Source organism: Heterodontus francisci, chromosome 12 (genome assembly GCF_036365525.1).
Source record: "Heterodontus francisci isolate sHetFra1 chromosome 12, sHetFra1.hap1, whole genome shotgun sequence".
Lineage (NCBI taxonomy): Eukaryota > Metazoa > Chordata > Chondrichthyes > Heterodontiformes > Heterodontidae > Heterodontus > Heterodontus francisci.
This window is the reverse complement of record NC_090382.1, coordinates 53,222,366-53,236,875: the sequence shown is the minus strand read 5'-3', so window position 1 is coordinate 53,236,875 and position 14,510 is coordinate 53,222,366. Positions and strand designations below refer to the sequence as shown.

At 46.2% G+C, this 14,510-nt stretch overlaps 1 protein-coding gene across 5 annotated transcripts in view; it reads left to right on the top strand.

The window, feature by feature from the left end:
• The window catches only part of htr4 (5-hydroxytryptamine receptor 4), a 198,618-nt gene that overhangs the window by 36,570 nt on the left and 147,538 nt on the right, over positions 1 to 14,510 (top strand). For all 5 annotated transcript variants that reach the window (XM_068042954.1, XM_068042950.1, XM_068042953.1 and 2 more), the window contains one exon: positions 2,021 to 2,102. In XM_068042954.1, coding sequence (XP_067899055.1) covers positions 2,077 to 2,102 — 26 coding nt within the window. In that variant the 5' untranslated portion in view covers positions 2,021 to 2,076. The remainder of the gene's footprint in view (positions 1 to 2,020; positions 2,103 to 14,510) is intronic.

The following is a 14,510-nucleotide window of genomic DNA, read 5'->3' as shown; positions in this document are numbered from 1 at the left end:
GGGGTGTTGGGGAAGGGCCTCAACATCGTTATTAATTGTTAATAAAACATCTCATTTACTGAACATGTAAAACTTAAAATTAATTCTAAGGGCTTAAAGCCCTTTAAAAATGGCGCCATCACCAGCACAATGGCACCCGATATCATTGCCGGGGACGCAGCAGCTGCCCCCTACATGTCATCGGGGTGGCCGCTCCGCCCCCTCTATTTAAATGAGCCCCCGCGCGTAATATCATGGGGTCTCCTCGGCGGCCACTGAATGCGGACACGCCTGCCGAGTTCAAAGGGCACCGCCATGGAACACAGCGTCCGAATAAAATTCAGGCCGAGGTCTTTTCTGGAAGCAGCCATGTTGAAACTTTAGTTACACCTCCCAAAAGAGAGGGCAGCAGAGAAGCAGTATCACAGTATCAAATGTTTAGCTATCACAATACAATCAGCCAGTTCAAAATAGTACACTACAGTTATGACTACTGATGTTATTTACTTCTTGGCTCTCCCTGACTACTGTTCATTCCTCATCCCACCCAGTAACCATTGACACTTCAAATGTGGAGGCAGCTATTTACAGTGAAAATTAAAGACATCTTCAGCTTCAGTAAGAGAAAGCTGAATGGAGACTTGGGAGACAGTGTTCTGACAGATACTTATAGGTTTTGAGCCTTAAAGTCTTCTAAACTGCATGTACGTGCTGCTGTAGTTTCTACACATGTTGCCTGCTGCTCTAAAATAATACTGCTTTTCAGTCCCAGTGCCCCCACGCTATTAACCCTCGCTCTTAAGGTGCTGCTGCAGGCCCTTCATATTTGGCCCTGTGCCCAAATACCGACCTCCAGATCAGCGATCTGCCTATTCAGGGAGTGTGTTTTTCACTTGCAGCTTACTTTTTGCATTCTAACTAGGATTCAGAACCAAAATTGATTGGGTTCCATTCTGACTCCTCTGTTTAGGCACTCCCTGGCCACCGCCCACCCGAATAATGCTCAAAAAAAAAATCACCCCCATAGTTTAATGTTCTCCCAATCCACATCATCAAATTAACATGCACCCATTTTCATTTTAACTTCTTGAGTCTTACTCTTTATGTTTGTGTTTGTCATTCTGAAATTGTCACTTGTTCTGCACACTGTAGTCTGGTGCTGCAGGTAATGTGAGGCTTCCAGTGACTGCACCACTTGTGCCCCATGTCCAGTTTCCTATTACACCTGTACATCAAGGTTTCAGGATGTTAGTGTGATGACCGCACCTCAAGGCTCAGCGCAAGAGATATGTCTGGACAAATAGCTCCACAAAGGAAAGGAGTTGCAATGGCCCTGCAACTGAGGCATCAAAATAAATTTTAGAGTAAACCCGCTTGGACCTTACTCTGGATTAGCATTACAGCCCCAATTTTCCAAATCTCTACACATAGAGAAGGTAGGAAAATGAGGCCCCGGATCTTGAATACTACATCAAAACTGGCATAGGATCTCTATTTGCACATGCAAGGTGCCACGCCGACGTGTTTCGAGCAGGTGTGCCATGAACCCACTGAAATCCCTTGAACATTCAACATGCAGCCTGAAAGCTTGATGTATGGGTGCAATAGGAAACTAGACATGAGGCACAAGTGGTGCAGGCACTGGAAGCTTGTGTGTCCCACTGTACCCACCCCCACCTTAGAACAACTAAGCAGTCCATAGATGGGAAATTTTGAAGTTTTATATAATTTTAAATAGGTCCAGTTATATCCCAGGTGCTTTGATGTAATTTATTTTATTTTTAAGTACACTGTCTCTTTTGAAAGATAAAACTTTAATGGAAAAAATTGGTCATTTAATGAACACTACCTACAAAGCAAGTAATTACATTTCTCACTGCATGTGAAACACTTTGAGATGTCTCCAAGATTTGAAGAGGCACAATTTAATGCAAGTCTTTTAACTGAATTAAGATTTCATTTTAATGCAGATGGAGAAAGTAAAAACAAATGATGGATTCCAAATCAGTAAACTAATTTTCTGTCTTTTTACTGTTTGTAGGGCAAGCTATGTTGTATGGGCACTAAAGTCAGATATTTACATGTTGATTCCCTGTGATGGATGAAGCTGATGTAAATGAGAGGTAAGCAAGTAATGTCATGGAGAAATTTGAACAAATCTTCTGGTCTTCTGAAATTTATTGTGGTTTTAAACATTGAAGAACTGTAATGATTACAAATATATGCATGCAGTTCATAGATATCAAATTAATTGTAGCAAAATCCAATAGTAGCATACTGCGACACTGCAATGATAATCAGCAATTCGTTTTCTGTACATTTCGTAGAATCACATCCTTGAACTTTCATGAATGATATAATTTAATAATTTGCTGTTTACTAAAATTCTTAAACCAGTCAACAAAATTCTGATTTTTTTTAACCTACATGCTCTGTATGCCAATGTTAAAGATTTTGATTATTCCCATTTTATGTCATTTTCTACCATCATATTATTCAGCTTTTCATGCTATTTAAAATGTTTTTCCAATATGCATATATATATATATAATATAAATGAAAAATCAAGTTGTAACCCTAAGCCAATGTTAACTCTACCTGCCTGGTGGAAACTGGGTGAGCAGGCAGTTTGACTGGCCCGTGGGGCTTACCTGCATTGATGCCACTGTCTACCCAACGCTTCTGATCTTAACCTGTTCCTTTGAGCAGGAGAGAGAGACATCAAGGGATTTTCATATGTCCTTGGTGGCGAGGTCGGGAGTGGATATGCTTTGAAAATAGCGCTTCTGGATGGCGTGTCAGTCTTCTGCACTTTTCATGCAAGGGCTGGGGGATGCGGGTGTGAGGGGGAGCCAACAACCCACTCGCCTCCAATTAACTGCCTGTTAAGCTGCTTGAAGCTTTGTTAATGGGCTGGAGAAGTCCAGAAGAGAATTTTCAAAGCAGCGAACAGGAAGAGCGAACGGTCTGGGGCACATTGGTGCAAACCTGTCGGGAGCATTGCGGGGACCCATAATGTGATGTTGCTGCTGAATTAAAATATTGGAAAAAAAGGTTTATTCAAATTAAGGTGCTCAAGTATGAGCAGAGCAGGTAACGTACTTTGTAATTAACCCTTTGGGCACTTGCCTGCATCGTGAAGCTGCTGGCCTCTGCCTGTTCCAATCTGCAAGGCAACAGCAAGACCAGTCATGGCTGCCATCTGCCTCTGAGCATTGCACTCCAGATCCAGTTTTTGCCTCCAGGCAGTGCCTGACGCTACTTGTTAGGTGCTGAGCTCACCTCTGGCCCAATTAGGGGGTTTGTATATTAAATAGCGTTGTGTCAGCAACGCAGACGAGGCACAATGTTGGGACAATGATCCGGCCGTCAGGTTTCCTATCCCAGATTGAAAATCCAGCTCAGAGTCCAAATTTAACCAAAGGCCTGAATGAAGAAGTGGTCTCGGCTTCTCAGCAAGGCTAACTTAGCAAGAAGAGAACTAGGGGCCAGAAGAGGTCCAAAGAGGTAAGTGGATTTTCCTTTTTTTCACTTTCCTTGAGGATCAGGATGAGAAGGACTGCTTCTCTGAGCCCCACAAAGAGAGTTTAGGAATCCCCTGCCCCGGGCTCCCCACTTCCCCCTCCTGGAAAGGTTTCCCAATCCTCCTCCCAAGCACTAAAGTGCTTGGGACCTTTCCTTCAGATCTTCAGTGACAGCTTCCTGTGACTGACATCCTGTTTTTGTCTGCTCGCTAGCTGCTGGGTTCAGGTGGGAGACTGATGAGGCCTAAGCAGATATGGCCAGAGAGCCAAAATTTCTCAGAAATCTACTGCATGAGGCTGGATGGAATGGCTGCACGAATACCACCTTGAGTTAAAATGTACACTAAGTTTAGCTACTATTCCATTCAAAATTATATGCATGAAAACATGATACAGCAATGGGAAAAATTTCAAACAGTTGCAACCTTTGTGGAAATAGCAAATATACAAAGTATACTAATTTGTATAACCATTGTATATATTTATGCTTATCCAATAGTTCCTATCCAAGTTCAAGATATAATCTAAGCCTCCACACTGCCTGTGTGGAGTTTGCAAGTTCTCCCTGTGTCTGCGTGGGTTTTCTCCGGGTGCTCCGGTTTCCTCCCACAAGCCAAAAGACTTGCAGGTTGGTAGGTAAATTGGCCATTATAAATTGTCACTAGTATAGGTAGGTGGTAGGGAAATATAGGGATAGGTGGGGATGTTTGGTAGGAATATGGGATTAGTGTAGGATTAGTATAAATGGGTGGTTGATGTTCGGCATGGACTCGGTGGGCCGAAGGGCCTGTTTCAGTGCTGTATCTCTAAAAAAAAACCTGTACATTGTATGCAATCTGTTAATATTTTGTGAAAACGTGAATAATGTCGCATTCAAAGTGCAAGTACAAATTTAATACTGTTATCAACTCTGAGAGTGTTGTAAGGGTGCAACATCTGGTTTGATTATTCCCATTTTATATCATTTAAGGACTTTAAGAGCCCACCGCTGATCTCGGTGGGAAGCCCAAAAAATGGCGGCCTGCACACACCAAAGAGCCGTCGCAATCTCAAACAAGGCGGCTCATTTAAATAGCTGGGGCGGCCCACCATCTGCCCCCCCAATCTCCTGGAGGGGGCAAGCTGTCCATCCCCTGCAATGGCATCAGCTGCCTGTGCGCAGGCGCTGGCGCTAACTTTAAAGGGTAGCCAGCCCTGCCGCCCAATTTAAATGTTTAAAGTCCTACCACCAAAATTAAATAAATAAATTTCTAACGCCCCTTTCCCAGTCCCCCAGTAACAATTACAGTAACTATTTGCCCTTCAACCCTCAAAAAACACTTACCTTTTACATCTTACCTTCTCACCCCAAACCGCACATAGTTCAAGGTTCAACACTTCCCACTATCCCCTACGCCCATTACATATATTTGACCCTGTTCCCCACCCCCCACATTGACAAATTTACCTCCTCCCCCCTCCCCCCGCCCCATCAGTGTGGCGCCACGTTTTCCCAGACGGGGATCTGAAGGCAAGGAGTGCTGGCTGCCGCGTCGAAGATCACGGTGGGCTTTCAAGATCTCAGGTAAATCTATGTAAATTTATGAATTTTATTCATTTGGATATTTAAATTGTGGTTCTGTCACCCAGCGGAGTGGGGGGGGTGGGGCCACCATAGAGCCTCGCCACCGCCGGGAGGATCGGGCCGGGCCCTCGCACCGTGGAGGTCCATGGCAAGCCTCATCCGGAGTCATCTTCAGGCCCCCGCCGCCATGGAACCCGACGCCTGGGGAGAACAAAATCCAGCCCTGCTTTCACAATTATATCTGCACGATTAAAGGAAGTTCTGCACATGCATAATTTTACTGTCCTGCAGCTCTTTATTAACATACATTAACTTTGAAGATTTAAAGGTAATTCAGTGGATCTACGTCAGGTTGGCTTGGACAGCATATTACAGAATAAAATCATACTCCAAATATATTATTGTCAACAATTTCCAGGGTGCAAACATACATCTGACAAGGAACCAACATCACTTTTTGATGGCTTTATGTACTCAAATATTTGATTCAGCATATCAGTCATTATGGGTACAGTTAGTTACTAAAATAATTAATTGACAAGCAGCCTCAACTATGCACTAATAGTACTGATTCCAGATATTCTGATGGCTTAGCAGCAGTTTCCATGATTGGGTGTCTCCATGGAAACGGTGGTCACTCAATCAGAAAGATACACCAGTAACAAACTTTTACTGTTCCCCTTTTCTTTCCCCTCCATGTTAGTAAATTTCTAGACATAACCCCGATATTAACTAGGAGGCACATTGAGAGCGAGGGGGTCCAATATCACCTGGGAAATCAGGATGTAAGTTCGGCATGTCTGTCAGAAACATTTTAATACAGTCGGCTCATTATCATTTTACTTCTGGGTTTGCCATTGATTACGTGGTAGTGAGCATGTTGAGGACCTGCAGGATGTAATTTCAACTACAGTATTTAAAGGGCCATTAAAAAAATGGAGTTTGGAGTTGGAAGCAAAAGAAGACAAGGTGTGGCAATGGATTCAGGATGTTCATAGTCTGCACTGCCCTTCAATGATCCCTCCCTTGATGTACTGCTGTGGTCTTTGAGAAGCTGGAGAAAAAAGAGAAAAAAGAAATACTTGCATTCATATAACACCTTTCACAACCTCAGGACATCTCAAAGTGATTTACAGCTACTGAAGTGCTTTTGCAGTGTAGTTACTGTTTTAACGTTCGTAAGAAATACGCTTCCCCAGCAATGAGAAGAAGAAACCTACTGCTCCTACAAAGAGAGCATGGCTGGAGGTGACCCAGGTGTAAACTGCAGGAGCATTGTGGCACTCTCCTGGATTCCCTGCAGGAACCACATTAATCACCAAACCAGGTGAATTCAGTTGCAAATTTCACCTACATCCTGCTGTGCACATCACCCCATCTGCTCACTCTGCCTTGTCAAGTCTATTCCAGCACATCACTCCTCAGCCCACTTACCTTGCAAGCACACTCACCCTTCTCTTTCTGTGCACTTCCTCACTTCCCCATCTATCCATCCACCACTGCCACTCACCCTCATCCTTATGCAATTTTGTTTCTCTCCCTGATTGTCACTCTCACCAAATGCACTGCATGCATTGGATGAACACATGCTTTTACAGCTGTTCATAGGTCTGTTCTTTCCCAGAAACAGGACAAACCACAGAATACAATGGAGATGGAGAGAACTGGAGGTGGGCCTCCACAGATCTTACAATCAGCAACTGAAGATCAGAAAACGCTGGAGATCAGTGGTGCTTTGGCATCCCTGACCATCGGAGGTGGCAAGATGGGAACCTCCCAGCTACCCGGTGACACAATTAAATATCAGCAACCCACATGTCATACAACACTCAATCACATGGAATCGATTCAAGACCAAGTGAAATATGATTATTTTCTTAATGATAACTTGCAACATACTTACCTTGCCAGTTCTAGGACATTTACGTGTACAACAAGAGTACATGGATCTCATGGACAATGAATCCTTCGAGGAATTGATTCCTTCTGAGGGTGCGCCATTACAGGACTCATGCTAACCATTCATCAGTTCAGTCATTTGCACTTCAGTGGGACCAGTTAGACAGATACTTGGGTTTTCACCTGGTGACTCACATTTCAGAAGTAAGCAAGAACAGATGGTGGTGGAAGGAAACTGTGGAGTGTCCGCTTCGGGATGCATAGCCCATAAAAGTTCTGCTCAGCTGGGTGCAAGGGGCAGTGATGAAAAGGAGATTCATTGAGGAACAGCAGAAAGAATGAAGGAGTCCATCTCAAGCATGAGAGGATTGATATCACAGGACATTGTTACGCTGTGTTCTTCCATGGATATAGTGCCCAACTCAGTTGAATGCCAAATGTGGAAATCAAATGAATTCATGCACGCCTTGGCCATGGCCATGCACACTCTGGATGCCAAAATGTCTGCTGCTTTAAATATGACAGATACCTTAGCCTTGGCCTTATAGCTCTGCACTGATCTGCAGCAAAGTACTCTCCAGCAGAGTAGTAAGAATGAGTGTGGCTGATCGGTAAGAGAGATGATGGTGAAAAGAGACATGGACTTGGGAAGTCTACTCAAAGCGTTTCCACTTTTCACCCCTTGCTGACCCCCACCCCATTAAATCAGTAGCCACTTTGTTGCTTCATCTCCCAAAGGCCAAGTCTGCCCCTGCACAAATGCAGATGGAGCAGTCTTTGGTGGGTCTTCCACAGACTTCAAAACCCAGAAGTCATCAGCCAAGATATTCTCATTAGTCAGAGCAGGTCTCTGAACGGCCTGCCTCTACCTCTGCTGAAGCTGTAAGAATTGCACCATGTATGAGCGATAGGAAAGGGAAGAGGGTGTGTGAGAAAATGTTACATTGTGAAGTTTCCATCCCTTCATAGGCTGGGATTTTATGGCCTAACCTGAGGCAGGGAAGGAGGCAGGAGGCGCTGAGTATCACGACGGGTGGCAGGGCGGAGGCCCCATTGCCTCACCATCGCCAAGTGATCTTGCCAATAGGCCGACGATGACCTTCCCACCCAGAGGCCAATTGAGGCCCTTAAATGCCCTATTCATGGCTCCCGATCGATCTGATACAGCTTTGCAGTATGCCCCAGTGAGGGTCTTCCGTATTGTGGCGATCTGCTGTGCTGTGCACAACCTTGCGCTGCAGCAGGGGAGGCCTTGAATAATGAGGATATCATCGATCGCCACCCCTCGTCCGACGAGAAGGATGTGGAGCAGGCTACTGAGCAGGCGGCACAAGACGAGGGACCCTTTGGACCAGAGGTAAGAGCAAATGAGAGATGTGCAAGGGAGGCTTAGGATGATCTCATACATACCCATTTCTTGGGACCCTTCAATGTAAACTGCATAACATCCAAAATGACTGGTGGATCACATTTGCGGAAAAAACTCAACTGTACACTGATACTGGCGACATAAGAAGTTTCTATGAAGCACTAAAATATGTCTATGGACCTGCACATCAAACCTAAAATCCTTTGAGAAGCGCCGATGGCAAGACCCTACACACCGACAAGGAGGCAGTCCTGGATCACTGGTTGGAGCACTTTGAAACTTCCTTCAGCACCAAGTGCACAGTGCATGACACTGTCATCAATCGCATCCAACAACAGCCGATCAAAGAAGAACTGAATGGACCCCAACTCTGGAGTAAACTATGACCGCCATCAACCAGATGAAGAACAACAAAGCTCCCGGAGCCAATGGAATTCCATCCAAAGCCTTGAAGCATGGTGGCCCTGCCCGATACACCGAGCTCCATGAGTTTTTCACGGCCTGGTGGGAACAGGGCAGGATTTCATGAGATCTTCATCATGCCGTTATCAACACCTTTTACAAAAGCAAAGGAAAAGAATCAGACTGGTCCAACTACGTGGGATCACCCTCCTTTCTATTGCTGGGAAGATCCTGGCTAGAATACTTCTGAATAGGCTTGTGCCTACCATTGCAGAAGAAAACCTCCCAGAGAGCCAGTGTGGTTTCAGAGCAAACAGAGGCACCTCACACATGGTATTTGCACTCATACAAGAAAAGTGTCATGAGCAAAACAAAGGCCTGTAAGTCACTTTTGTAGACAAGGCATTCGGCACTGTGAGCAGAGATGGAATTTGGAAAATCCTTGAAAAACTTGGATGCCCACCCAGGTTCCTGGCCATGGTGACGCAGTTTCATGAAAATCAGTACGGACAAGTCAAGCAAAACAGCAACCTCTCAAGTCCCTTCTGAATCTCCAGTGGTGTGAAGTAGGGATGTGTGCTGGCCCCGACCCTATTCACCATCTTTTTCAGCATGATGCTGCAGCAGGCAACAGAAGACCTTAAGGAGGGAGTTTACGTACACTTCCAGACTGATGGAGGCTTTCTCAACCTTAGGCATCTTCAGGCTCACACAAAGACACAAGAAAAACTCATCCGTGAACTTCTTTTTGCCAATGACTGTGCTCTCCTGGCCCACTGCAACGTATGACAACACATTTTTCCGAGGCGGCACAACTCTTCAGACTTCAAATCAATTTAAATAAAACTGAAGTCCTGCATCAGCCTGCACCTCAAGAAGAATATAGACCACCAAGCATTGTCATTGAGGGAACCAAGCTGAATGCGTCAAGCAATTTACTTATTTGGGGAGCGTCTTCTTATTCGTTGCCACCAAAAACAAGGAAGTGGACAATAAGCTCTCAAAAGTAAACAGTGCATTCAGCAGACTCTACAAACGAATGTGGAGCAACTACAGCCTCAGAGCACAGACCAAACTCAAATTGTACAAAGCCATTGTCCTCAACACCCTTCTGTATGGCGCCGTCATGGGTCCTATACCACCATCATGTACGCCTTCTAGAGCACTTCCATCAGTGCTGCCTCTGCAGCTCCTACAAGATCTTCTGGCAGGACCACATCACAAACATTGAAGTCCTGGAACAGCCAACATTACCAGCATCGAGGCCATCCTCCTGCAAAGCCAACTGCGTTGGGCAGGTCACGTTGCCCGGATGGATGATAGTCACCTGCCCAAGATAATGTTGCATGGAGAGCTGGCAACGGGTAAAAGGAACAGAGAGGCCCCATGCAAACGTTTCAAGGACTCCCTGAAGAAGTCCTTCTCTGTGTGCCACATTGAACGTCGCCAGTAGGAAGCGCAGGCCATAGATCGTGATGCCTGGGGATGCTTCATTGGGAGTGCTGCAGACTACTTTGAGACTGAGCGAAGAACCAGCATGAAAGAGAAAAGGAGGAGAAGGATAGATCCATTTGCCCCCAGCAGCGACAACACCTTCACTTGTAACCGCTGTGGGAGAATCTGCCGGTCACGGATAGGCCTAACTAGCCACCAGCGCGTCTGAAGAAATGGCAAGAGAGAGAAACCCTTTCACAGCCAATGCGATAAAAACTCACCTTTATGTGGACCTGCTGTTGCCTCCTTCATCCGCACTCCAGCGCCCAAGTGCACAATGCGCACTGACAAAGCTGAGGAGCTGACCAGATGCGGCCTACTCCTACACTAGCAGCCCATTGAGGGAGCCAGGCTTCCGTAAGATCTAATAAAGCAGCAAGAATTGAAAGGATGACCAATAGCAGTGAGTCAAACATTTATTGAGCGACATAACAGAAGCAAGCTTACACATATACAAAATCTAAAACCCCGTGAACCCCAAGTGCAGCTAGGTGCTCTTCTTAACTCTCTTGCATGTGCTCCTATGTGGTTCTCCCCATGCGCCTGCAGCTGACGTGGAAACAGGTTGCTGATTAGTCTGCCCTGTGGCTTGGGATGACCTTGGCGGCAGAGGCCTGGAGGTCCCGGCATGCCGAGGGGCTCCTGCACATGTGCAGGACCCTCCTCTGTCATCAGGACTACTGGAGGAGCTGGTGTCACTGACAGAGAGGCTGACAACATGCCCCCCTCACGTGGCGCCCTGAGAGGAGCCCTCAGAAGCAGAAGGCAGATACTCCTCCTCTCTTGCAAGGCACACTTATGGAGACTCCAGGCACTTCATCCCCCTTTTGTCTTGCTACTGCTGCATAGAGCTCATGTAACAAGACGATGGCACGGATGTCTGCGCGCAGCTCCAGCATCCACTGAGTGGTCTGCTGCAGCTGGCTCTCCATGACGGTCGCCAATCTTTCAGCGGAGGAAGCAATGCATGCACACGCCTGAGACAACATAGCAGCACTCATGACCTGGATGGACCCCTCCATCATCTGCGCATGGCTGTGCATAACCTCTGCCATCTGCACTAGATGTCCCCTCACCTCTCGCTCCAGCTGCAGCAAGTGCCATGTTGCGAATGACTCCAGCTGGAGCTCAGCCTGGGTCTGGCCTCCCACAGAATCTGTCACAGCCTCCTTCAGCTCCTCGGGCATGTCTTTAATGTGCCCACCAGCTTGTGACCCTTAATCTAATTGCAAGCACATACCCATCGATGTGAGAGTATCTGCGCTGATGGAGGCTACAGGGAAATGAAGTGACACTGGCGTCTGGTCTCTTGAGCTCCGCATCCTTCATATGGGGCGGCACAGTGGTGCAGTGGTTAGCACCGCCGCCTCACAGCTCCAGCAACCCGGGTTCAGTTCTGGATATTGCTTGTGAGGAGTTTGCAAGTTCTCCCTGTGACCCTGTGGGTTTCTGCCAGGTGCTCCGGTTTCCTCCCACAGCCAAAGACTTGCAGGTTGATAGGTAAATTGGCCATTATAAATTGCCACTAGTGTAGGTAGGTGGTAGGAGAATGGTGGGGATGTGGTAGGGAATATGGGATTACTGTAGGATTAGTATAAATGGGTGGTTGTTGGTCAGCACAGACCCGATGGGCTGGAGGGCCTGTTTCAGTGCTGTATCTTAAAATAAATGACCTTGACTTACATGAGAGAACACAAAAATTGAAGGGTTAAGGGATTCCCATCTCCTCGTCCCAACTATGGCTGATGTGGAGCTCCATGTGTCCGGTGGTGGATACATGAGCACTGTGCCTCTTGTGTGGGCCAGATGCACGCTTGTACCCCTGCATTCATTCACTCACTCTCCTGTGATGATATTCCTGTTTGCCATAAGCAATCGAAAGGCCACCCTGAAACCCAACAAGTTCTAAGGCACCTTCTTCCATTGGGATCAGGATATGCAGGTCTGGAACACCTCCATCAGTATTGGCCCTTTCCCTGGAGCTGTGTGCCCATTTTTCCTCCAAGCACAAGGAGGAAGACTATTAGTTTCCCCATGAAGACTAACACAGCTCCTATGCTGGTGACAGCCCATTGGTCCATGAGGGGGACACACCAATGCCTCCTCTATGCAGACACTCTCAAGAGACATTCAGGGGGTCAGCAATGAGAGATGGGCACCTCTCATTGAGATGCATCCATGCATCTGACAGGATATGCTGCGTCTTAACCCCCTTGCCGCTGACTTGGTGGTCACTCCATCCCCATGAAGTGCACCCTTTTGCATTGCCACTAGTAAGTTCTGAAGAGAAAAGAGGTATGGAGAACATACTTTGGTGGAGCAAAGGAGGTCATTGATGCATTTGTGGCACTGTGCCTATGTTCAGGCAGTGACCCCATGGCTTCTGACCTCCTTGCCATCTCTGTCCAGGCTTGTTTGGTCAGGTGGACCGGTCTTTTCTTCCCTTCCCTTGGAAAGAGGATCTCCTGCCTTGCCCTTGCAGCCTGAAGGAGAATCTGCAGGGTAGCATCACTAAACTGTGAGGCTACCCCAGATCTTCCTTCTGCCATAGTCGCTGTAGGCTCCCATTCAGCTCCTTGGGTGTCAGCTGTAGTCAGGCAGCCAGAGGGGTCTTCAGGCCAGTCAGGCAGGCAATCCTTCAAACCAGGCAGCAGTGAATGCAGGGATGGCAGCTCTTTAAATATGGCACTTGTACCTGCCATGGAGTCAGCTGTTGCACCATCGTTTCCCTCCTCTGTCTTCAATTGGATGGGCCCCGTGCTTCTCTTAATCTAGTTGGCCGGCTTCCACATTATTGCGTTTGTCTGGCTGCTTTGATGCCTGAGCAGAGGCAACACCTGCTAGCCGCGCTGCCATTGAGACCTGTGGCCTCACAATAAAATTCAGCCCGGAGAATTGTGTTGAATGACAGAGAGTGAAACATCAGTGAAATTGAGATCAGGCAGTGTATCATCAGCAGACATGCTTTATCACAGATAAAATAATAACAATGCATCTGTTTTGAAAAAGTGAGAGTTCCGACACATTTATTGATTTTAAAAGCAAAGGAGATAAAATTGGAAATGTGTTTCCAATAGCTGCTGAGAACAAGCTGAATTCAGAGTCAATTGCTTTTGAAGACTGCAAAACAGATTAAAGTAATGAATAAAGTACATGTTAACATTTTGTTAAAAATATATGGGCCTAGAAATTCTACCACAGGTGTAAAACAGGAGCCTAAGCAAGCGCGTGTTGATTCCTCACAGATGTTTGCTGCCAGCCATATTGGATCAAGCTTCTCCAAGGGTGTCCAGGGCTTATATAGAAGTATTTAAAATGCTTATTATAATATTTCAATTGTGAAATTAGGCTCCCCATTGCCTGATTCACCGATTGATAACTCAATTAGCAAATCATGGCATTCACAGAAAGCAAGGACACTGCAGCAGTAATACTTAAAAGGCTTATCCATTCCAAACAGATTAGTTGCTGCTTTGTCCTTTTAGGCTGTTGGTTAACCCCTGGTTGTTTTCTGGCCAATTTTCTGCCTTCTACAACTGAATTCTGATTTCAGATTGGTTCTTGCTGGTGCTGAATGGCATTTGAGTGTCTTCAAAACTGTTTTATTGCAGTCATGGGTGGTCTGGTTGGTCTGCCTCGGGGGCTGGAGGATGAGGGGAAGCAACTAAGATGACAGAAGAGGGAAGGAGCAACTGGGGAGTAGGGGAAAAAGGTGTTGAATCCAAGATATCATAGAGGCTCCCTACACAAGGAAAAAAAAACACCTGCAACACTTTTCTAATGGACAGAGCAAAGCAGGATAAGAGAGCACTAAGCTTTGCATGCAGTGCAGACTTCCCCAGGGATCAAGATGCCATGGACTGCATGACATTTCCTTGTGGTGCTCTCTACCACCATCCTGGAATCTTTCTGAATAGAAAGGGCATTCCACTTCACAAGAACACAAAAGCACAAGAAATAGGAACAGGAAGAGACCATATGGCCCATTGAGCCTATTGCACCATTCAATATGATCATAGCTGATCTTAGGCTTCAACTCCACTTTCCCGCCCACTCGCCATATCCCTTGATATCCTGAAAGACTAAAAATCTGTCTATCCCAGCCTTAAATGTATTCAACGATGGAGCATCCACAATCCTCTGGGGGAGAGAATTCCAAAGATTCACAACCCTTTGAGTGAAGTAATTTCTCCTCATCTCAATCCTAAATGATCAGCCCCTTATCCTGCAACTGTGTCCCATTGTTTTAGATTTGTCGATCAGTGGAAACAATCGCTCA